The sequence below is a fragment of the Mustela putorius genome, unplaced genomic scaffold (genome assembly GCF_011764305.1).
Source record: "Mustela putorius furo isolate JIRA1106 unplaced genomic scaffold, ASM1176430v1.1 tig00000040_pilon_pilon_pilon, whole genome shotgun sequence".
NCBI classification, from domain to species: domain Eukaryota; kingdom Metazoa; phylum Chordata; class Mammalia; order Carnivora; family Mustelidae; genus Mustela; species Mustela putorius.
Window position 1 is genome coordinate 539,942 of NW_025421261.1, and position 25,001 is coordinate 564,942.

Genomic DNA, 25,001 nt, shown 5'->3' on the forward strand with positions numbered 1-25,001 from the left:
TCTACATTTCGGTTCTTGTGAATAATGCTGCTGTGAACATGGGTTTGTGTAACATGTTCTTTAGATGAAAATTTTTTTTCTTATTCTGGAATATGTAGCTTCCTCATATTTTGGGTACCCACCATTGTTTGAGTATTGTCCTTCCCTGAGATTATAATAGGACCTAAATTGCCATATCATTATTTCTTCAAATCCTGGGCACTTTTTCTCCTTGACTTTCTGTACCATTTGCCATCGGTATGCCCACCAGTTGGTAGAGTGCTTGAGACACAGTGTAGATACTTGTTAAATAAGTGATTGAATGAACAAATGAATGAAGTAAAATTAAATTAAGGAGAAACCAGTTATTTTTCTGCATTAAATGGTTGGGACCTCTAGGGTGCCTGGGTGACTCAGTCGGTTAAGTGTCAGCCTTCAGTCGAGGTCATGGTCTCAGGGACCTGGGATCAAGCCCCAAACTGGGTTTCCTGCTCAACAGGGAGTCTGTTTCTCCCTCTCCCTGTGCTATTCCCTCCACTCATTCTCTCTCTCTCTCTTTCTCTCTCTCAAATAAATGAAAGATCTGAAAAAGGATCAAATAAATTACTTGGGACCTCAGGCCTGTCTAGATACATCCCAGAAGGCTTCTCTTTCAAACATCTGGCCCATGTTCCTATTTAAATTAATTCAGTATAGATTAATTTAGCTATTGTTCTATATTTTTAGTCAGAACATAATCACATATCTAATACCTCTTTTCCTGCCTTTCTTTCCATGATTTGAACACAGTAGAGGGTCAATATATGTTTATTATAAATGGGTAAAACTTAGAGTGAGTGTATGTATGAAGGAATTATTTAATGAATGAGCCAACTAAGAATGTATGTTCTTTGGTGAGTAGTGTATTTCTTGGAGACCTTCATTACGTTAGGAGAAAGGGAAGGAAGGAGGAATGGGAGGGACATTATTCTCTCATTCCACAAGTAACCACAGTTCTGCATAGTGGTGGTCCGGCAGTAAACAAAGTAGGCATGGTTTAGGCTCTCAGGACCTTACCTTCCAGGGAGTAAAACAGACAACAGAACGATTTCCAGTTGTTCTGGTGCCATGAAAGGAAACAGGAGGTCCTGGTAGAGAAGAATAGGGGCCTACTGTGGAGAGCAGTCAGGAGGACCTAGTTGATGAGGTGACACCTTCAGAGTGAGAAGGAACCTGGGTAGGGGAAGGGGAGACTGGGGGAGACTGGCCAGAGGAAAGGGTTCCCAAGGAGCCCATTTGTCTCCTGTGTTGAGGGGAGCAGAAGGGAGTAAAGCCAGAGCAGGGGCCTGGTTGGCCATGGTAAAAAATTTGGACTTTTGTTAAGAGGGTTGAAAATCCATTGACATGTTTGAGTGTAAGAAACATGTGATCTAATTTGCATTTTAAGATGCTCCGTCTGGTTGCTGTGGGGAAAATTGTCGAAGGGTTTGTCTGGAAGAGGAGTGTGCTGTCAGGTCTACCTCTGGGAGCCACAGCCCAGGTGAGAGATGAGGGTGACATTGGAGCCTGGGAGATGGGGGTCGACTGAAGACTCAGTAACAAGATAAGGTGTAGCCTTCTTCCCCTCCTGTGTTTCATCTGCTCGTCCGTATGTTTATTTTGTTACCTGTGAAGGCAGTTCCTCAAGGTCGGTGGAATCTGTTACCATTGCCATTCTGATGAATAATTTACTTGGTACTGTGTCGGATTCTAGGCATTCGCTCACCGGACAGTAGCTATTGCAAGTTTCTATCCCCTCTCACTTATGAACTTGAAAGATCTCTCTCTCTCTCTCTCATACACACACATCAAAAATATAAAGCATTGTAAGTTAATATTTCACTAAATGAAGTATGATAATTCTATCCACTGCAGTCATATCTCTTTGACTCCTAAGCTTTGTTTTAGAGGATACACACAGAGAGAAGGGAACAGACTTAGAAGGATCGGTGTTTAAAATACAGCACACTCTACTTCCCTAAAACTCACTTTTTGTTCATATAGTAAGTTCTGAGTTTATCTGGAAATATGTTACATTTGCTATGATCTGTTCAAGTTGTTCTGGAGAACAGTAGACTACAGTGTTTCCTAGTACAGCTCAATTCATTATCTGAATATTGCAACACTAAGTCGGGGTGGACAGTTGTAGGAGTGACATCAAGGGGATTATGTGGGGCCCGATAGTCAAAGGCATCTTGTTTGCCTTATGATACTTGGTTGAAACTCAGGTTATAACTTAACTCTCAGATCTTGTCTAAGGGCAGATCTAAGAGAATTACTCTGTAGAATTTTTGGATCCACCACCCTTTTGACCCTGCTCTTAAAATTCTGGTGGGTTAGCCCTAGAATCAATCAAACCACTCTTCCTAGAGATCTTGAAATAAATGATGGTCCTGAACTCCTCCAAACCCAGAGCAGCCCACTAGCTACCCTTATCCTGTGGGAAGGAAGGGGAAGCCAATCGACCGCTGGGGGTGAAGAAAAAATGATACATGTAGGTTGCTGGCCTTGACACATTCTGAACTCTTCTTATGTTTTGTGTGATTTTTCAGATATAAAATGTGAGATTTCTTAGGAAATGGTCATTAAAATGAATTCTTTATCCTTTCAATTCACAAAATAGAATTTGTAAATTACAGAAGACATATTCCTTTCTATCCTCACAGAGGAAACATTGTCTGTTTCAGGCTTCATTTTCACTAATAATGTGGTTTCAGCTCCAACTATAATTCAGGAGGTGCTTCTCTGGTAATTGCATTCTTTTGCTGATTTTTCCCTTTCTCATCTTATCGGTGATTTTATTTTTTTCATGCCATAAACCAAATGCTATTTAATGTTCTTATTAGGGACAATTAACATATCCATGAATTGTGGTCCTTTTTATACATCTGTTATCAGAGTGAATTCCTTGTTTGTTTAAGAATGAAGTTCTACCTCATTTAAGACCATTTTTGTCTATTAGCAAATGAATTCTATTTGAATTTTCATGAGTGTGTTTTACTTCACAACAAAGAGACATTGTTTTAGAAAATCAGAACATTGAAAAATTTTTAAACAAACAGAGACCATATTATCAGCTTATGAATAGTGGAAGTTGAAACACAAATAGTATATTTCCTAATTGTTTTTTCTTCTAGACCTAGCAACAATTGATCATGGGTATATACACTACTTAAACAAAAATATATTTTACAAAAGCTTTTAAAAGAGCCATCTGCCAGGTCAAATTGATTAAGCATCTAAATAACACGTTGGATTTAAAATAGATTTGTGTGAGATATCTGTTTCATCCTTGAGGAACAATAATAAACTTTGTGGAGAAGGTTGAGCTTTCTCCAGAGTTTACTTGAGATGTCAAGATAAGTAATTGCCTTGCTGCTACAAATTTGGAACTTAACATTTCGTTGGGCCTATTTTTGCTGCCACTCCATAGATAATAAATTTCATGAACAGATCTTTCCATTGGCAGAAGTTGGCTCCTTTTGTTTTATCTGCAGAAAATGAGTTGCCTTGCTTTGTGATAGGCAGGTATCCAAGCACTAATACTTTTCATTTCAGTCTAGAATCAGGTAATGACGCCCCATCCTTCTTCCTGACAGCTGAGATGACGATCTCGCTCATCCCACGTATTCTAGTACAGCTCAAGGACAGGACCGGTGGCTAGAATTTTATCAGTAAGCCCAAGAGCCAAGGGACAGGAGTGATGTACTTTGGAGTAGGTGATTAACTCCTTCAAGATTCCTCTCATGTTATCAACTCCAGATTGACCAGAAGGTGCTATTTTGCTGTAGGACCTTGAGGGTCATCCCTCACTTATCCCTCTGGAATGACACAAACACAATCTATTTTGTTGATCAATTCTTTTCCTCTCTTTCATTTTTTTTATTTTTTGATGCAGTCGATCAGGTGTTGCCCAGCTAGAGCTTGACAGGACAAATCCAGTCTATAGCTGGCAAGCTAAAGCTTCATATTTTTAAATGGCTGAAAAATGATAGGTCAGTACCCACAAGTAAAATTTTACTTGAACACAACCTGCTGATTCACTTACATATTGTCTATGGATATTTTCTGTTACACTGAAAGAGTTGAATTGAGTAGTTAGGACAGATACCAGATGGACCCACTAAGTCTAAGTTGAAGCAAGTCTAGGCACTTCTCAAAAAAATACGTTATTTGCTGCATATATAGCTCTGAACCTGTCCTTAAGTGTATTGGCAATTTTCCTGTATTGTGAACGTGTTTTTTTCCCAGAACCAAATGGAAAAAACTGTTAGCACATTTCTCATGTTCAGTATGGTCTAACTGAATTAAGGGAAGAGTCAGACCAATAAGGTATCAGCCTGTTCGGAGAGTAAATCATCTCATGCAGAGGTCATCTAATCCGGAGGTATGGGGTTAAAGTACCCATTGAATCTACCTGCTTCCTCTTTATCTAGTCATTTTAGTTAGGAGCTCTTCTCAGCTTCTCAAGTAGGCAACCTTTCAGAAATTTCAAGTAACATTTTTTCTTTTTCTTTTTTTTAAAGGAATTAGCACCTGCTTATTGTAAAAAATAATACATGGCCAGCTATCTTTTTTTAAACTAAAAAATAAGTGGGAATATAGAACTTATTGTAAAGATTAAAAACAACCAAAGTTTTTTAGTGGTCTCAGGTAGTGTTTTAAGATTTCTTTCCTTCTCTGCAACAAATCCTTGTATGCACACAAAGTTAATGTGATAGTAAACAACTTCTGGGCTGATTAATTGATATTTGAAGTAAAGTTACCTGCAAGCGAATTTTTGCATATGTATTAGAAACCTTAAAATTTGCATATGTCCTGTCTTATGCAGATCAGCTAAATGGCATGCTACTTAAAGACTTTGTAAGAGTTATCCTACCTCTCTGCTATAAACATTAGGGTACAGATGGCCCTTCTTTTCACTCCATCTGTATCCTTGGGGTAAATACCCAGGAGTGCAATGGCAGGGTCATAGGGAAGCTCTATTTTTAATTTCTTGAGGAATCTCCACACTGTTCTCCAAAGAGGCTGCACCATCTTGCATTCCCACCAACAGTGTAAGAGGGTTCCCCTTTCTCCACATCCTCTCCAACACATGTTGTTTCCTGTTTTGTTAATTTTGGCCATTCTAACTGGTGTAAGGTGATATCTCAATGTGGTTTTAATTTGAATCTCCCTGAGGGCTAGTGATGATGAACATTTTTTCATGTGTCTGATAGCCATTTGTTATGTCTTGATTGGAGAAGTGTCTGTTCATATCTTCTGCCCATTTTTTGATATGTTTGCCTGTTTCGTGTGTGTTGAGTTTGAGGAGTTCATTATAGATCCTGGATATCAACCTTTTGTCTGTACTGTCATTTGCAAATATCTTCTCCCATTCCGTGGGTTGCCTCTTTGTTTTGTTGACTCTTTCCTTTGCTGTGCAGAAGTTTTAGATTTTGATGAGGTCCCAAAAGTTTATTTTCGCTTTTGTTTCCTTTGCCTTTGGAGACTTATCTTGAAAGAAGTTGCTGTCGCTGATATCGAAGAGATTACTGCCTATGTTCTCCTCTAGGATTCTGATGGATTCCTGTCTCACATTGAGGTCTTATCCATTTTGAGTTTATCTTTGTGTAAGGTGTAAGAGAATGGTCGAGTTTCATTATTTTACATATAGCTGTCCAGTTTTCCCAGCACCATTTATTCAAGAGACTTTTTTCCCTGTATATTTTTTCCTGTTTTGTCAAAGATTAATTGACCATAGAGTTGAGGGTCCATATCTGGGCTCTCTACGCTGTTCCACTGGTCTATGTGTCTGTCTTGGTGATCACTGCTTTGTAATAAAGCTTGAAATCAGGTAACGTGATGCCCCCAGCTTTATTTTTGTTTTTCAACATTTCCTTAGTGATTCGGGGTCTCTTCTGATTCCATACAAATTTTAGGGTTATTTGCTCCAGCTCTTTGAAGAATACCGGTGGAATTTTGATCGGAATGGCATTAAAAGTATAGATTGCTCTAGGCAGTATAGACATTTTAAACTATGGAAAGAACCAAGATGCCCTTCAACGGATGAATGGATAAGGAAGATGTGGTCCACATACACTATGGAGTATTATGCTTCCATCAGAAAGGATGAATACCCAACTTTTGTAGCAACATGGATGGGACTGGAAGAGATGATGCTGAGTGAAATAAGTCAAGCAGAGAGAGTCAATTATCATATGGTTTCACTTATTTGTGGAGCATAACAAATATCATGGAGGACAAGGGGTGTTAGAGAGGAGAAGGGAGTTGGGGTAAATTGGAAGGGGAGGTGAATCATGAGAGACTATGGACTCTGAAAAACAATCTGAGGGGTTTGAAGTTGGGGTACCAGGTGGTGGGCATTATAGAGGGCACGGATTGCATGGAGCACTGGGTGTGGTGAAAAAATAATGAATACTGTTTTTCTGAAAATAAATAAATTGAAAAAATTAAAAAGGAAACACTATACATAAATAAAATTGGAATAAATAAAATCAGGTGGAAAAAAAAAAGAGTTATCCTACCTCTCTTGCTTCTTCACACTAGCCTGGCTTAGCATCCTCTCAACGTTAGGGTCCAGGGCAAGCCACACAGGGTGCAAGGGCATGTGCTTTGAGGACCCAAGGTTCTGCACAGAATCCTGAGACGCCCACCACCAAGGAGACAGTGGCAAACCCTGATTTGCAAATGAACGCCTTTCTCTTTCCCACACGTGACATTCAGCTTTAGGACAAGATCACAAAACCCCTCAGCCCATATTAAATATCAATCACAGGGCCCCACGTGGATAAGGGCAGAAACAGTGTATTTTGGATGAATCCCAGGAAACAAATTATACTCCATGTTCTGTCTTTAAAGGAGTCCTTCTTCCAAGGGGGCAGGGAATTTGAGACTTGTCCACAGTCTGACGGAACTCTTCCCGGCTGTTTACAAGGGCTGTAATTAGCTTCCTGGAAGAATATAGGCGAGCAGGGCAGCACTGCAGACCTTGCCAGGTTCAGTCCAGACTATTCCTGGGCCTGAGGCACTGGTTGATTTGCTCTGTTCTGGAAGAGTTACTGCAGTTTTCCAGCCAGAACTTTTGAGAACTCCAGTGGAAGCTATTAGAACTCCTCTGTGGGATTCTGGCCCTGGGCAACAGGTTCTAATGGTCCAGTGATTCAGAGTTACTGCCCTCCCCTTCCCAGCACCCCTGCTGTCCACTCTGTGGTCTCCGTGTTTCTTGTGTGCATTTCATGTCATTGGTGAGATTGTGACTCCCCACCTCCCCACTCCGAAACTCGCCATCTCCTATGCCTTTCACAGTCCCTAAACACTAGTGGGACTTTGCATTCAGTTCAGTAACTTCTCTGTAAATGTTGACTGTGTGGAAGGACTGGAGAGGCTAGTCCTCGAGAGAATGTGTGCTTTTGCATGTCTATATGACTGTGCAATGTAAATGAGCCCCAGCCAGATCTTACAGGGACCGTGATTTAATTCTCTTGCCATTAATCAAACCAACAGTAAGCGGGACTGGTGTTAAGCTTAAATATCTCCGCTTACCATTTGAACCATCCGTACCACCTGTGGGTTTTTTGCAACCTGCCCTTTTGTTGCGGTGGGTCCCCTAATTCTCTTTTCAGTCCCTTTCATCTTTTCATTGTTCTCCAAGGCACAGTTCTGTAAACCACACAGAGCCCTTTCAAATTCTCTTGCATTTTGTTTGATTCAGGCAATTGACTAGTACTGTCAGCTAATTGGAGTGGAAATGTAAAATGAAAGCTGTATTATTCAGCTGCCAAGTCTCCTCACTTGGCAGGGAGTGGGGGATGCCGGTAATTGTACCAGGAGTGTAATTGCTCTGGGTTCTGCCTCTGGATTTAACAGTGAGCCCTGGGAGGGTCTTCCTCGGAGACACCGGATACCTGCTTCTCTTCCGTGGCTTCCTGGCAAACAGTGAGGGTTGAAGCAAATCAGATCTAACCAAGCGTTCTTCTGTTGTTGGAGAACACACCTGCTGTGTGTTGTGCTGACTGCGGGCGTGGATCGCTTGGTGTAAGGACTTAGTCAATATGCCATTCCGTCAGAACTGGCAGTGAATTGCCTCTGGTTTGGAGTGGCGGTGGAGTCCGCGCTCCCAGAGGGAAGACGCTAACCTCACGTGCCAGCCGTGGCCTGTGCCAGGATGTTCTGGGGAACAGGAGCTGATGCAGAACAGAAGCCCATTTGTAAAGCAGTTATGAATGAGGGACGGTTTGCGGGTCTGGAAAGAGCTGAATAGCGTAATGGAAAAATAAGGAAAGTAAAATGTAGTTGATGAGTTCGTCCTTAAAGTTAATCATCTCCGTGGTTTGGGCCCGACCAAGTTGGCTTTCTTTTTTTCTTTTCTTTCTGTTTTTCTCCCCCCACTTTAATTCATAAACTGAGTGACGGTGGCCAACAATACTTTCGGGTAGACTATGGGGCTGTAGTGTGTGAGATCGTACGGCAAGGGGACTTCGCTCTTCCCCACGGCTTAACCCGAACCTGTGGCAGACCGCAGCGATCTTTGTCACGTACCCTGCCTGGACGGGGCTTCAGAGTTCTCCTCAACCCAGCATTGTAAGTGCCTTTTTTTTTTTCCCCTGCAGAGTAGGCATGTGTGAGAAAACCTGTTCACCATCTCTGACTTAGAACTTGAGAAGAATATTTCCACTATTAGCCCAGGAAATGGAAATAGCAGCAGCTATATAATTATGGGGCTCTTCTCAGTTGCCAAGATTAAGAGGGTTGATTTGAGCAGTGGGGTCTGGCACAGTGTGTTTCCATACCGTTATTACTTTACTACATCATGTGGCTTTATAGAAGGGTTCCTCAGACATTTCCAGAGGAGAAGCTGTTTTTGTTTCCTTAGAAGTTTAAGATCTTGAGTAAGATATTGAGAATAAGGTTGCTAAGGCAGGGCTGGCTACCCTTGTTGGTCCCAGATTCCCTCCTGCACAGAAACCCTTGCAGGGAGGGAGGGTGGAGGGGGCAACAGCAGCCAAAGTCAGTTCGGTCCGGTGATCAGGTACGCACAAACCTGTCAAGAGCTGTTCCTCCAGAACCAGTATGTTTTAGTCGAAGGAACGTGGTTCTTGAAACCAAGCAGTCCTGGCTTCATATTCTGGATTTCCCAGTGAATATAAGTCTCCAACAATTTTTTTAAGTTTTGTTTTTTTTTTTTTTTGGGGGGGGGTAAAACAGAAGCAATAATTAAGTAATTTACAGGATTTTTGCAAATTAAATGTTGCATGTAAATTCATACACATATACCCACATTTCTATGTAGTATGTATATTATAGGTATATATATGCATGTGTATGCAACTATAATATACACATAAAGATATATATGACACACACATATATGGTATCTTGTAAATAGTAGCTTTGATTATTATATGGACATACAACTTGTGTAATGACATTTTAAAATGGACACTATAAAATGGAGTTTGGAAAGTTGTATGTTTGATTTTTTAAAAAAATGCATTGTCTTCATGGTATCTTACTTTGAAAAGAAAGCTTTCTAATTTGCTTGCACACTAGGAGTGGTTGTATATTGATGACCTTGGTCACGAAAGCACACACGAGAAGAAAAATCCAGCAGATGAGGAACTGCTTTATAACTTGGCCGCGGAGATGTGCGGTGATGACCCCTCTGAGGAGCAGAGGTCAGGTAGAGATTTATCTGGAGTACGGAAAAGGTCCAAGGTTGGAGAATTGGGAGCCTCTGCTCTACCCTATAAGTGTCGGGCACTGTGCTGAGGAACTGAAAATGTGTTACCTAATTTATCCTCCTAATATTCCTCTATAAAGATATTTTATTATCTTTATTCTTTTTATGTAAAAGTAAACCAAGGCCATTAGGATAATTATCTTGTTTAAGGTTCTGTAACTATTTAGGCAGGGAGCTAGATTCCCACTTCCAGATGTATGACTCCAGACTTCATCTCCAGATTAGGGACCCTGTGCTCTAACCTCTGAATTTTATAGAGGATGGATCTGAGGACCTGGCAAATGGCTCGTCTAGTGTGCCTAGCTTGCTGAAGGCAGGTTCTAACTCCGAATCCAGTACTCCTTTTTTGTACTTGGTTCTCTTTCCAATTATTCTTTTCCTTTGTTCCCTATTTGTTTTAAAAGTCTTATTTCTTCAACTGTATTTCAAGTTCGAGTGCATATGTAAGGGACAGGGTTGTATTTTCTTGCTTAGCAGAATGACAAATCCTCTATAAATTCTTGGTGACTCGAATTGTTGAAGGATTTGGTCCCTGAAATTCCATTTTGAATGAGGCAGTCTTTATATACATATATCTAACTTGGGGCTTTGAGACATTTGATCGTTACTTTATAATAATGGTTCTCAATGTTACTGGATCCACTGCACTTTTTTTTTTAATCTGATCTGACAATCTTTATCTCTTAACATTTTCATTCAGTGTAATTACTGATACTTGAGGTTTATATTTACTATCTTACTGTTGTTTTCTGTTTGTTTTAATGTTCTTTCTTTTTTTCTCTCTTTTCTTCTTTTGAATCAATCCAAAATTAATTTCCCCATCTTTTAGCTTGTTAGTTATACATGTTTTACTGTTTCTTTTAGTGATAATCCTAGGGATTACAATGTTTGCTATTTATTTTCTCTCTTCCCAACTAGGACTAGGACCTTGAAACACTTTATTTTTTTATTTAACCCTTTGCTGTCTGATGTCTTATTATGTAGTTTATATCTTCATATATTTTAAATCCCACAAAATGTTATTTTTGTTTTGTGCAGTTATTTTTTTAGATTTACCCAACATTGGCCCTTCCCATTACTCTCAATTCCTTCCTACATTACTGTGTTTCCATCTTCAATCATTTTCTTTTTGCCTGAAGAACTTCTCCGACTTTTTTTTTTTTTTTTTTTTTTAATGTTCAGGTCTATGGGTGAAAAATTCTCATAAGTTTTATTAATTTAAAAGCTTCATTTCAATATTATTTTGAAGGCTATTCTTGCTGGGTATAGAATTCTAACTTAGTGATTGTTTTCATTTATCGCTTCAATGATTTTGTTTTCTGACATCCATCATTTTTTGTGGATAGGTTGACTATCAGATTTATTGTTCTTCTCTGAAGATAACTCTCCTCTCCTCTATAGAGTTGAAGATTTTTCTGTATGGAAACAACTTAAGTGACTGTCATTGGTTGGATAGATAAAGAAAATGTGGTGCACACATACAGCAATATTATTCAGCCTTTATAAAGAAGAAAATCCTATCATTTGTTACAATATAGATCAACTTGGAGGGCATCATGATAAGTGAAATAAACCAGACTGAGAAAGATAAAAATGACATGATACCACTTATGGGTGGAATCTTATTAAAAAAAAATTAAACTCATAAAGCAGAGTAGAAAGTGGTTGCTAGGGGCTGGAAGGGTAGGGAAGATTAGAGAAAAGAAAAAGATTTTATTCTTTACTGTTAGTTTTCAATAGTCTTACTCTGATGTGTTTAGGTATTATTTTCTTTATATTTATTCTGCTTGATAGTCATTACTTCTTGAATCTGTAGCTTAATGTGTTTCTTCTGTCTTGGAAAGTTCTTGGCTGTTATTTTTTTCAAAAATGTATTTCTGCCCCTTTCCTGTCGTGTTTTTCTCAGTTGCCCATATGTTAAAACTTGAAACATGTTTCATTGTCTCCCATGCTCTTTTCTGTTTTCTATACTTTTTGGTTTTTGTCCTTCAGTTTGGATATTTTCTGTTGGTATCTTCTTACCTACCAGTATTCTTTTAAGCTATGTCCAGTATGCAGTTAAACAAAATTAATCTCATTTGTTTGTATTTTTCTGTTCTAGAATTTCAAATTAATTGTGGTTGGAGATCCTGGTTATTTGATAAATTTTCATAGTTAATTTTCAATTTCCAATATATTTTTTGTCCTCTGTTATTTTCATAAATTTCTAAACAGAAAAGGTACAATCTTTCTTTGAGTTACATGATAATTAAAATTCTGGATGATTCAGAGTGTATTATTACCAGTCAGTAAGTTCTTTGTGTTTATGTAAAACAGAGTGAGGATAAATATCAGATAGTTATAAGCAGATATTTTACTTATACGAATGTTCAGTAGGATGGTTGAATGTTATGTGGAAGTGAGACAGTTTTTCTTCATGTTTTACATGACATGAAATCTAGAATTTATGGTCCCCATCTGTTAAATGCCAGTAGTACCTCACAACCCTCAGTCTTCAAAACAAATTCTCAAAATGCTTCCTAGGGAGGCATAGCCCTGTTTAGGAGCCTGCTTTACACAAAAATAGTGAGGTTGCATTGCTTATAATGAAGTCTTTGACTCAGGGCCTTGGCCAGGACTGAAAATAGACATTCAACTACCTGGTTGAACGTGAGTGTCAGAACAGCTCTCAACCATTTACTGGATGGCCAATTTAACTAGGCCAGCTGCCAAGAGCCTGGCTACAGGAAAAAAGTGTTAGGGATTAAGGACATGCAGGAGCACTTCAAGTGGTGTACAGTGTTGGCATGCTGGAACATGATAGCATCGGGCAGGTGAGCCTGGCATTCAGTCAGAAATAGAGGGGGACCCTCTGTCATTTCAGAGCAAATGTCTTGACTGAGACTTAAGTCTAGAAGGCATATCTTGGAGCATATTGAGAATGGCCATTGCACATACAACACTTTTATTGGACATCAAGGGGAGTGAAGTGCTATTGTCTGTATATTTGGCTTTTCAGCAATTACATCACAAAATAGCTAGTGATTATCTAAATTTGGGAATATCTGTCCAACCATAAGTCAAAAACATTGTAAGTGCCTGCTATATTTTAGTCACTATGGGAGCACAAAGGTACTTATATATAAACAAATAGTCTACTCTTGGGTATGGAGGAAGGAAAACAAACTAATTTTAAAAGAATGATAATGGTTCACCTCCGCTTCCAACAAAAAAAGACATAATGTGAGAGATGATGGTATAGCAATAATTAATTTCATGGGCAGACATTTTGAATATTTCTTTTTCTCTATTTGCCTTAGGAATATGACATGAAGGTTTTGAGAGCAGAATTTTTAGAGGAAAAAATGTAGTTACAAACTTATAAGGTATAGTAGGGTCTCCTTAGTATCTGACTTACTTAAAGTGGAAATATGAATCAGACTTTTTCTTCATTATAGAGCTTCTTTTCTGGGGGTAACATCTCTAGAAATTTATGAGGGTTATTTTGTCGTTGGGGTACTCTTAAGCTTGCCCTTTTACTCTAACAGGATTATGTTAGAATGAGTGGAAAGCTGGATATAAAAATAGAAGAGCTTCAGAACTAAGCCTATATTTCCATTGTCTCAGAATTAGGAATATGAAGCACATTCACTGGGCATTTAATTTTATTCTACATTTTGAAGAAATTCTTTTTCTTTCTTTCTTTTCTCTTTTTTGGTACGCTTTTCTAGGAGTATATAGCTTCTACAGCACTGTCTAGTGGAATATCTTGAAAACATTTAAGCTGTGGGAAAGTTAACTCCCCCTTGCCTTGGAAACTGGAGATTCGAGGAGGGATTTTCTAAAGCTATAAATGCTACAGCTACTCCCTCTGTCATAGAAAATGCCATCATCAACTGATTAATGTTGTGGCAAGTGACCAAATTCATAGCTAACATTTATTGAGGGCTTCCTATGTACCAATCACCGTGCTAATAAGTATACTAATTTATTTCATCTTTATTATAACTCTGTTGAGTTCTATCTTATCCATAGTTTATATGTTAGGAAATGGACACTCAGAAAAGCCAAGAGATTTGTTCAAGATTCCACAGCTAGGTAGCAGTTGAATTGGTATTTGAACCCAAGTTTACCCACTACCATATTGGTATTGCTACTTGAGTTAGTATAGTCTGTGACCTTGTGTTCATAAACCAAGGCTGTGGGTACAGAAGTAGGTTGGTTGGAAAAACAAAAGCTTTAGAATCAAATGGACACTGGTTCAAATAAAGGTACTATCACTTATAAGCTCTGGTAATATTACCTAACCTCTATGAACCTTGGTTTCCTCATCTGTAAAGGAGGGCAGATGATATCTCAGAATATTTTAGGAAGAAATATAAAAGATCTGTATGTGCCAAAGAGTCTGGAATCCAGAAGGTGACGTTTTTCTCCTTTTTCTTTTTTGTGAAAAATAGAACTCGGAAGTCTGGCATTGTGGAAGTGGTGGAGCTTTGGGGACATGAGTCAGGGAAATACTGACTTAGTCAAGGAGGCAGAGGGGTCCTCCCTGAGGAAGTGGTATTTCAACTGAGACCTGGAGGACACGTAGAAGTTAGATTAAAAGGGGTAAGGGTGTATAGGGCACCTGGGTAGCTCAGTCGGTTAAGTGTCCAACTCTTGATATTGGCTCAGGTCATGATCTCCGAGTTGTGAGACTGAGCCCAGTGTTGGGCTCCGTGCTGGGCATGGAGCCTGCTGAAGATTTTCTTTCTGTCTCCCTCTGCGCTTCCCCCCTCAATAAATGAAGGAGGTAAGAATGTGCTTTGCAGGCATGGGGAACAATTTAGGCAGGTAAGTCACTTGACCTCACAGCCCTTTCCTCTGAAATTTGGGGTACTGCCCTCATGTCCTCATCTTGGCCTGTAAAGCGAGAGGGTGGAAGTGACCGTGATGTGACCTGGGAAGACAGCTGTACAGTAGAAGGCATTCATTGTCATTATGTCCGGTGACAGTGGTGTGGCATGGAAGAAAAGGATGGGTTTGAATCCAGATCTGCTCATTACCAGATGTGCTCTAGACAGTTCCTTTACTCTTTCCACACCCTATTCCTTCGTTTATAAAATGAGTGCTTTTATGAATGCATTTATAAAATAAGGCTTTGCTCCCAAGATGCTGGGAGGAGCAGTGGGCTGGCATGTATACTGGGGACCTGCAGAAGTGCTTGTCCCCTTTCCTTCCCTGCCCCCACTGTGCTCCCACACCATCCCAGGGAGATGTATGTGCAGGAACTCGCTGTTAACTTGCCATGCTTTCAGCGTCTCTTGTCAGCCCGCTGAACAAAGACATTTTCAGTTATGTGAAGCGGCTATCTTTTCATCTGTGATTCATGCTGTTGTTTCTGTATCCAAGCTGATATTCTTCTAGTCGGTGCCTTCGGGTTTATCATTTTAAGCCAGCAGGAGGGGGAGATCAGGTACAAGCTAGTCACTCCAGGATGCTGAAATGGGAAACTACTTAGGTCCTTGGTACAGAAAACAAGAAACTCGGGGAGGGAGCCTTCTATGGAGCGAGCTTTTGAAATCGGTCTCAGACTGGGAGTGGTCTGCCATTTTCTCTCTTATTTGGCATTAACTTGTATTTGCTCCTCCTGAAAGGAGAGAATTTAATGTAAATGTAAGGGCTCCTGTCTTTTCTCAACAATAAGTAGCCTCTGCTCTTTTTTATTTGAGGCCGGACGAGGAGCTTTAACATGAACTTTAAAATGAGATTGAATGAAAAAGGTATTGTTTATCTAAGCTGTCTGAGGAAAGGCACTTGGGGAAAGAATTGAACTCTAAAATAACCTTATGAAAGTTATTGATTTGTTTCTTTATGGTTCTTTGACAAACAAGAACATTATTTCCGTGCCTGAACTGGAGCTGGGTCAAAGAACTCTTTTTTATAGATTATCTTTTCTGAAAACCAGACTTGTCAGAAAAATAAACCTCCAGAAATGAAGATATGAGACTCAGTTGAATATCATGGCCCTTTCTTGCTTTGAAGGACAAGTAGGGAACGCAATTAATTTTTAAAAATCTCACTGAGTGCATGAAGGTTTAGGAAGATAAATGGCTCACTGTTGTCAGTTTGGTAGGTTGCTTGCTTCAACGCTACTTCCCCTGTGCTAGTTTAACTCCAAAGCCCAGATTCCATTTACCGATGGTCAGCACGAAAACGGACACAACATTTTTGTTGTTGTTGTTCTTATACCTTATATTTTAAAAGTAACTTTTAAAGATCACAATAAGTTCCATCTACTACGTGCAAATACTGTTCTAGACATTAGGGACATATCAGTGAACAAAACAAACAAAATTCCTGCTTTTTTAGGGCTCCTTCCTGCTCTAACAGGAAGGAGAAAGACTGTTAGGAAACAATGGTAAGTGGTGACTCTTAGGAAGAAAACCATGTAAGGGAATAGATGCAAAATATTATCTGAAGAGGTGGTGTTTGAACAACCACTTGAATAAAATGAAGGAATAAGCCATGGTGATGTTTGGGGCAAGAGCACCCCAAACAGAGGGAATGCCCCATTTTAAGGCCCTGAGCTGGGAATAGCAAAGAAGACCAGTATAGCTAGAGCCAGTAAAGAGGGTTTGTGAGAAAGGGTACATAAGGAAGTCAGCGAGAGAAATCAGTTGCCACTTGAACTTTCGGAGCAGTAGAGAAGCATGACCAGATGCCGTCAAGCTGTGGCAATCCTAGCCTGAAGCTTATCTGCATTCCGCATCCCCACTTTGGAGCCTGGCTTGCTCTAAGTCACAAGTCATGTTCCAGGTGCTTGGAGAAACTTTTAGCACCCCATTCCTTGAAGGAGCTTCCAACAACTCTCATTTGTCAGCCCCAAATTTACCCCTAAACTGATCTGTGTGACCCCATAATCTTCAGCTGGGTCCTCCCATTTGACTCAAGGAAACTTTGGGTCAACCAAGGGTCAGCATAAGGACAGAAGAATCAGTAATCCTTGATGCCAAGAAGATCCATCAGAATTAGGAAAACAAATTAAAAAAAGGAGAGTGTTCTTCTAGGATGTAAGTTTACAGGGACCTGATGCCCAAGCTGCCCATAGCTGCTCCCACACCCAGGGAAGCCAGGGGTCCTGGCCTGCATCTCCCTACCTGGGAGGTTCTCATCAGCTCCATGATCTCAGCACTGAGTCTCCTAAGGATGGTTTTGAGAAGCTGAGATTTTTGTGAAAACAATTCATTTAAAGAAATATGTTTATTGAATACGGGAATAAATATACATGCCTATTATACTGGTCCAGCTTTTCTAGAAAATTTTAATATGCTATGAGAAATTATATAAGTTACATTTTTGTTACTGAAAAAAAAAAATAGGAGCTGTGGATAAGGATAAAGGAAAAAACCTGAGAGCGACCGTCTTTCACTTACTGGTTTATGTAATACCATGTATATAAATATGTTTTTATTATAAAAATGACATTTTAGTCCATGTATTATTTTGTAACTTGGAAGCACAGTTTTGGGTGAGCTTTATTTTTTCTCATTTCTGTTCTAAGAAACCAAGGGAATTTAAAATGAGACGAATTAATCAATAATTGAAGGAGTGTTATTATACCATTCAAATTGAAGAAAATTTATGTTGACAGGTGATCTACTGGTATTATAGAATACTGTAAATAATTTCCCCCCAGAAACTTGAGTGAGAGATATATTCATTGTTTATTTTTAGGATTAATCAAATGTTCAATAAATACTTAACCAAGTGAAATTGTTTTTTTTTCCTTGAATTACTTGGCTATTACTTTAAGATATTTGAAGATGGAGATACTATATTATCTTTAAGAACATTTGATTCACGTATTATTAAAATATTAAAAGCTGTATTAACAGATCATATTTTGATTGCTTTTTAGGTTTGTCATAATCTAATCCTTTAATCTGTATTCTAGGGAGAAACTATTTTAAGACTTTCTTTTGCAAAGTGTATTAGGTTGGAAGAGAGGATTATAAAGCAATGAAATTGCAATAGTAACACAGAAGATCTGTAAAACTTGCTTTACAATGTTATTTCTTTGGACTTTATGGCTTTATCCAAAGTTTTAGCTATTGAGGAACTCTAGTATCCCCACCTTCATAAAGCAATTTTATGGAACCATAGAAATTGATTCGTAAAGTTTTAGACCTGAAAAATATATGGCCATCTATCCAGGCCTTGGTAAAGGGCTCATTTTATTTAAAATTAGCCATAAATTACTTCCTCTATGAGGACATCAATATAAGGAACTTTTTGACAAGTCCAGTGGCTAGATGGGGAAGAATTTTTTTCAAACATGGTTTGATTTCAGTAAATACTTGAACATTATGGGGGTTTTGAGGTGCTATCACTTAGACATTGTTTTTATCAAGATCTTGCATCTTAACTGGGATATCTCATTTTGCCTGGATGGATATTTTTTTCAAACATGGTTTGATTTCAGTAAATACTTGAACATTATGGGGGTTTTGAGGTGCTATCACTTAGACATTGTTTTTAATCAAGATCTTGCATCTTAACTGGGATATCTCATTTTGCCTGGATGGATATTTTCTTGAGGGTTAGCAAGTTCTCAGGGTTGTTCCTTAGTTCATTCAACACTCAGGAGCCGTGCTCGACGAAGGGCACACCCAGAGAGGCATAAAACGAGACCTCCTTCTTTAAAGAGTCATAGTCACGGTCATAGCCTGGTGGGAAGACAAATACGTAAGCAAATTCAGGAAGACTTCTTGGGTTAATTCAAAGTGAGATAAACCTCACTGAGATAAACCTCACTTTGAATTAACATAAAGAAAAATTTATGTGTCTTTGAGTGAAAGTAAAATATCACTCCTTGTTTTTAGAAGATCATGTTTAGAGCTCCGTAAGCCAAGTCCAGTGACTGAGAGCTGCTAACAAGGGTAATGGACTGTTTTGGAGTGTGGGGTCGTTGAGAAAATAAATGACATGCAGAGGCGTTGACCCCTGGTGTAAGAATGCCACGCGTGGAGCGAGTGCAGGCGACTGAACTGAGAGACATAGTGACCGTGTGGAGGGGCAGGGCCTCATGTGTCCAGAGGAAAGGAAGCCATGGATGCCTGCCGCGTCGGCTCAGCCGGACGGAGACGTCCGGTTACCTAAGGAGTGTTAAAAATGCAATCTCTGCCTTCACTCTTCCCTTCTGCTGCAATGTCCTGAATCCTTCCAGTGTTAGAGTCCTAATAGTAATTTCACTGTTTTGCGTGTGTAGGCTGGAGTGGGAAGATGAGAAGGTCAGGTAATTATGGCACGGTTTTCAGTGGAAAAAAGGAAATGTTTAGGAGATGCTGGCTAAATGTGACATCTTCAAAACATTTGGATTAAAAATAAATAAAGCTTAATCGGCCTTTAATAAGTTCCAGGCACCGCTCAGACCTTTTAAAATACATCACCTCAGTTGAGCCTTTCAACAATCCTATGAGTTAAGTACTTTATCATCCCTGCTTTACAGGTGAGAAACCCAGGGCACAGATAACCTTAACTTGGTAACGGACTCACCCTTCTGAGTGGTGACTCCAGGTTTCCAGCCTGGGCAGCCTGGCTCCGGAACCTTGACTCTTCAGGTCTCCTAGCAGCTCTGTGCGCTTGAGCAGATTGCTTGACCTCCTGCATCTTGTTTTCTCATCTGTAAAGTGGGAATAGTCTAACAAAGGTGCCAGCTCCACAGAGCCGTCACGCATGTAAGTGCCTTGCAGAGAACTGATGTGCAGGTACTTGCGTCTCTGCTGGGCCCCGGCCTTCTAGAGTCATGGCAGAGCTCAGGAAAGCGGCCTAGGCCACCCTCCTCTAGTACCACAGATACCTCCTCTGTCAGTGTTTCCTGCTCCAACAGTCACGCGTAAGTCAGCATGAGATAATAATAAATGGTAGCCGCTGGCTTCGTGAAGTTGTCATTTTTATTTAATCTGTATCCTGGAACTGATACTGTGCTCTTGAAATCAGCGGGAAACATATATTACCTCGTGCTTGGGAGGAAATTTGTTTCTCTTCCCCTGCTTGTCATCACGCTTCTGCTTAAGAGGAGACTGTAGTTGGCACGGTATTGCCAATTTTGGAGGAATGTGTTACAGAACAAGAAAGAAAGAAAGAAAGACATTCAGAGGTATTCCGAAACAGGTTCTAGTTATCATTTGCTTTGACTCAGAGTTTTTGTGAACTAGCTGCTGGGAATGGAATCTTGCTTTCAATATCTTTGGTATTTCTTAAGCAACTTTGGGTTTGAAGCACATTCTCTAAGAGGTTATACCCATAACATTTCTCAGTCTGAAGAGATGACTTCATTTATGTTTGGGAATGTGGTGCACACCCGTGTAAGTCTGTCCTAGTGTTGGCGTGCCAGGCATGGTCCTCCAGAGAAACAGAACCAAAGGAGGCATATGGGTATCTTTATATATATGTATATATAAAGTGATTTATTTTAAGGGATTGGCTCATGGAGTTGTGGGGACTGGCAAGTCCAAAATCTGTCGGGCAGGCCAGCAGTCTGGAAATCTAGGCAAGAGTTAAAGTTGCATTTGTGAGTCTGATTTTGAAATTTGTAGGACAGGCTGGTAGCCTGGAAACTTAGGCAGAATTTCCACACGATAGTCTTTTTTTTTTTTTTTTTTTGTCAGAGAGAATGAGCACAGACAGAGAGGCAGGCGGAGACAGAGGGAGAAGCAGGCTCCCTGCTGAGCAGAGAGCCCGATGTGGGACTCGATCCCAGGACGCTGGGATCATGACCTGAGCTGAAGGCAGCTGCTTAACCCACTGAGCCACTCAGGCGTCCCAATCCACACGATAGTCTGGAGGCTGAATTCCTTCCTTTCCAAGAAACCTCAAGTTTTGCTTTAAAGAGCACCACCTGATTGGATGGGGCTCCTCACAGCGTCCAGGGGCATCTCCTGCAGTTTAATCAGCTGATTGTGAATGTTAATTACACGTCTAGACTATCTTCACTGCAGTGATAGGCCGGTGTTTGACCGAACAGCCAGGCACCGTAGCCCGGCCAACGTGACATTAACTGTCACACTCGGTTTCCGCTTTTTTGTGGGGAAGTTCCAATTCACCCAAGTTCCAGTCAAAGGCTTTCATGGTCATGATCCCTGATAACATGTGAGTCTGATGGAAGGAACTCATACGCACGCCTTGTTTGTACGCCCGTACGTGTGGCACACAGCTGCCTGGTCACAGCCACCCAGTGCGTGGGTTGGTCTGCCTTAAACACACCCAACTACTTCCTCCAGTCTTGGTTTCTACGAGCATTACAGTAGGCAGCGTGCAAGGGCTAAAAGGTAAGGTCTAGGGTGCTGCTATTAACTAACGGCCAATGCTGCTTTTAGGGTGTTGGTTCCTGCTAGTGCAAGTGTCGTTTTCCTTTAAACATGCTCCGATGGTTTCGGTGAGTTAACAGCAGAGAAACTTGAAGTCAGGGAGCAACCTGTCCTCCTGAGGTTTCAGGCCAATCGATGGATTTTACTCTGGGTATCGACAGCTCTCTGCTGCCTGCCCTTGTTTTTGGCTACGTGGGCTGACTGTGGTGGAATGGATTATACAGCTTTTATTGCCTCGCGGGGCTTAATCAGTGTCCGGCAGGCCCTGTCTCTGCCTGTGACTTTCCTTTGCCTTTTAATTGTTCAGACGGTGGGGCTGTTGATGGGGCTGCTTCTCTGGCCTCCTCCCTTGACTGATTCGTTTTTAACTCAGAGCCTGTGTTTCCTTGCAGGACGCCACCACTTGGAAGCCTGATTCCTGCCAGAACTGCCGTTGCCATGGCAACATCGTTATCTGCAAACCCGCTGTTTGCAGAAACCCTCGGTGTGCCTTTGAGAAGGTACGGCATCCTAATTATATCCCAAATGTCATGGTAAAGTCAGAGCAGGTTAGGGTTTTTGTGTCTTTTCAGTCAACTGGTTCTGACACGTATCCCAATCTCTAATTGGAAGCCTTATGGAATGCAGGAGAGAATTTTAACACATCACATTTAAGAATATCTTAATTTCTACTTATTGAGAATTTACTCTGGACTGGGCACTCAGTTAGTTTTACAGATGTTACCCCACTTAATATGGGGGGGTAGGAATCTTTCTCCCCACTTTATAGAGGAGGAAATGAAGCCTAGAGATTTCAAGCAACTTAACCACAATTATGCAGTTAATAAACTGCTGCCCAGAGGTTTCCCCGGGCTGACAGATGCTAAAGCCACAGATACGCACCACCACATTTACAAGCACTGAATGGATGGAGAGTCAGCATTGACTGCTTGAAGATAATTTTCTAAAACCATTTTTTGTTCTGCCACTGAGTGTGTTACTGCCCGGCGGTTGAGCTCCCTCGGAACACGGGAGAGGCTTTGACTCCAGAAAGCTCCTGGTTGGCCAAGCATAGGAGGGATATTTTTTCCTCCTTTCCCCTTTCTTAAAAATTTTCAGTTTTTCTGACTCTACCTCTAATTCTGTTACAATATTTTTTCCAGTTGCTGACTCTTTTCTTTTTAAAGTGAATCTATTTAAAAAACAGCTTAAGCTTCAAGGTGGAACATTAGAAGCTTTCTGGAGAAGACTAAATTATTTTCTTTAGAAAATGTTCTATCAATTTCACAATCATGGTTTATGTTTTTAGTTCCCTGCCTCCCCCATAATAATCTTGAGACGTTATGCCGTCTGGTGCCGGTAAGTTTCTGTCTGTTCTTAACATCACAGCGAGGAAGGGTCTGCATACCTTTTGTTGTAGGCCTCAGTTTCTTCATGGGTGTATTTCTGAGAAGCCAGGTGTACATCCAATGTTGGTAAATTTAATAATATTTTCTTGTATATTGTGGGACGTTTTATTTTATGGAGCAAATACTCCTAAAATGTCTCTACTTAGCTTGCTGAATGATTCATGTCAGAATCTGAATTGCTCATATGAAGACCATGAAGACATGCCGTCTTCCATTTCATGCAAATAACTGTGGTATCTTGTGAGAATAAGAAGCCTTGGGGCGCCTGGGTGGCTCAGTCATTAAGCGTCTGCCGTAGGCTCAGGTCAAGATCCCAGGGTCTTGGGATAGAGCCCCGCCTCGGACTCCCTGCTCAGCGGAGAGCCTGCTTCTCCTGCTCCCACTCGCCCTGCTTGTGTTCCATCTCTTGCTGTGTCTCTATCAAATAAATAAATAAAATCTTAAAAAAAAAATAGAAAAAGAGGGCTTTCATTAAATGTTAGAAAGATATCGATTGTGTTGCTGGAAACTAAATGTATTCTATTCCAGGGGTCAGCAGACCAGATCTGACCTGCCACTTGTTTTCGTATGACCTACGCATAAAGAATAGTTTTTATGTTTTTATAAAAAGTTAGGAAAAGACAAATGGAACAATATTTCATGATACAAAATTGTAGGAAATTAAGTTTTAGTGTTCATAAATAAAGTTTTATTGAAACTCAGGCAGGCTCGTTTGTTTATGTGTTGTCTGTGGCTGCTTCTACACTACAAGGATGAAGTTGTGTAATTGCGATGTAGACCAAATGTGGCCCCCAAAGGCTAAAATATTTATTATCTGGCCCTTTCCAGAAGATAAGTTTCTGGCCCTTGTTGGATACTGCACGTGACAGTGTCTCTTCCTCATTTGGTTTCCTAGTTTTTCTCATCTTGGTAAATGGCAACCCCTTTCTCCCAGCTGCTCAGGCCAGAACACTCATCATCATCCTCGACCCCTGACTCTCTCCCATGTCCCACATCCGGTGCATTAGCAGACACCCAGCTCTTCCTTCATGAAACCACAGGTCCCAAATGCAATTTCCCTGCTTTTCAGTCTGGTCCCACCTGTGATCATTTTTTTGGTCCGTATTCTCACTGTAGCCTTTTAACTTGTTTTACTTTTCCTGTACTTGTCTTGTTCATTGTGATCTCGATACAGCAGTCAGGGTGGTCCTATGACAATTTAAGTCAGGCCATGTTGGTTCCCTTCTTAAACCTCTCCGATGGCTTCCCATGGCTTCTCACTCAGAGTAATCACTCACAGTGTCCTGTTACGGAGCTGTTACACCTCTGTAATTTGTAATTAACTCCTGTTACGGAGCTGTTACACCTCTGTAATTTGTCATTAACTCCTGTTCTTTTCCTTGCTCACTCCGTGTCAGACTCCACGTCTGCTTGGTGTTCCCTGGAGGTGCCAGGCACACTCCCACCGTTCCAGCCTTTGCCCCCTGCCTTTCCCACTAAAATTGCTTTTTCTCCAGATACAGATAATATATGTGGCTTGATCCTTTACTTCCTTTAAAGTTTGTCCAAACACCAGTCTACTTAACATTGTAAATCCCTACCCCACCACACATCTCCTATCCCTCCTCCGTGTTTTATTTCTCTTCTTGACACTAACTAATATCAGACATACTGTATATTTTACTGATATCTCTTGTTTACTGTCTATTTTATTTACTGTATATCCTTAGCACCTACAATAGCCCCTGAGTGTGGTAGGTACCCAGTAAATCTTTTTTTGACCGACGGAATGAATAAATGAGAGACGAAGCTAGAGAACTGTTAAGTTCAAGGTTATGGAAAGCCTTGTACTATGCTGCATGCTTGGGATTTTATTTTGAAGATGATAGACTTCTAATGAAGATTTCAGGCATATGGGTAGAGTGTCCAATGTGTCCTTCAGAAAGACCTCTGGTTTCTCTAAGAGAATGCATGATGTTAGAGATGCAGGGATCAATTCAGAGGCCATGAGAACAATCCGGATGAGGGGATAAACACCTAAATCAGAGCACCCGTGGCATCGGGCTCAAGAGGAAAGGGCGGGCTAAAGCACACTTAGGGGATAGATCAGCAGAAGCAGATGAAGTCAGAAGGGTGAGGGAGAGAAAAAGGAGAGATGATTCCCAAATTACGGTGTAAGCACTCTGGTTATCTGAGCCACCAACTGCTATTAGAAATATGGGATAACGAAGAAAAGCATTCCATCTGGGAGGAACGTGATGGTTTCATTTCAGGGAACATTGCGTTTGAAGTGTCCTTGGAGGAGCCAGGTGGATCAGCCACCCCATATACAAATCAAAAGCTCAGAGGAGAAAGCAAGGTTGGAATCAGTATATGAGTATCATTAGCATATAGTCAGTAGCATAAACCTTTAGAATTAATGAGCTCATCTTAAGAGATTTTGTGAAGAAACAGTGTAAGATCAAGGATGCAATTTGGGGAACACTGTCATTTACAAGGAGGTGAGCATAAGAGAGGGAACTTCGGAAAATTGAAGAGACGTGGTCAGAGAGGTAAGAGGTAAGA

At 40.5% G+C, this 25,001-nt stretch overlaps 1 protein-coding gene across 3 annotated transcripts in view; it reads left to right on the top strand.

Annotated features, from left to right (window-relative positions):
• The window catches only part of FRAS1 (Fraser extracellular matrix complex subunit 1), a 410,546-nt gene that overhangs the window by 130,079 nt on the left and 255,466 nt on the right, over positions 1-25,001 (top strand). For all 3 annotated transcript variants that reach the window (XM_045065725.1, XM_045066397.1, XM_045066061.1), the window contains exon 3: positions 21,462-21,569. In XM_045065725.1, the coding sequence (XP_044921660.1) occupies positions 21,462-21,569 (108 nt within the window). The remainder of the gene's footprint in view (positions 1-21,461; positions 21,570-25,001) is intronic.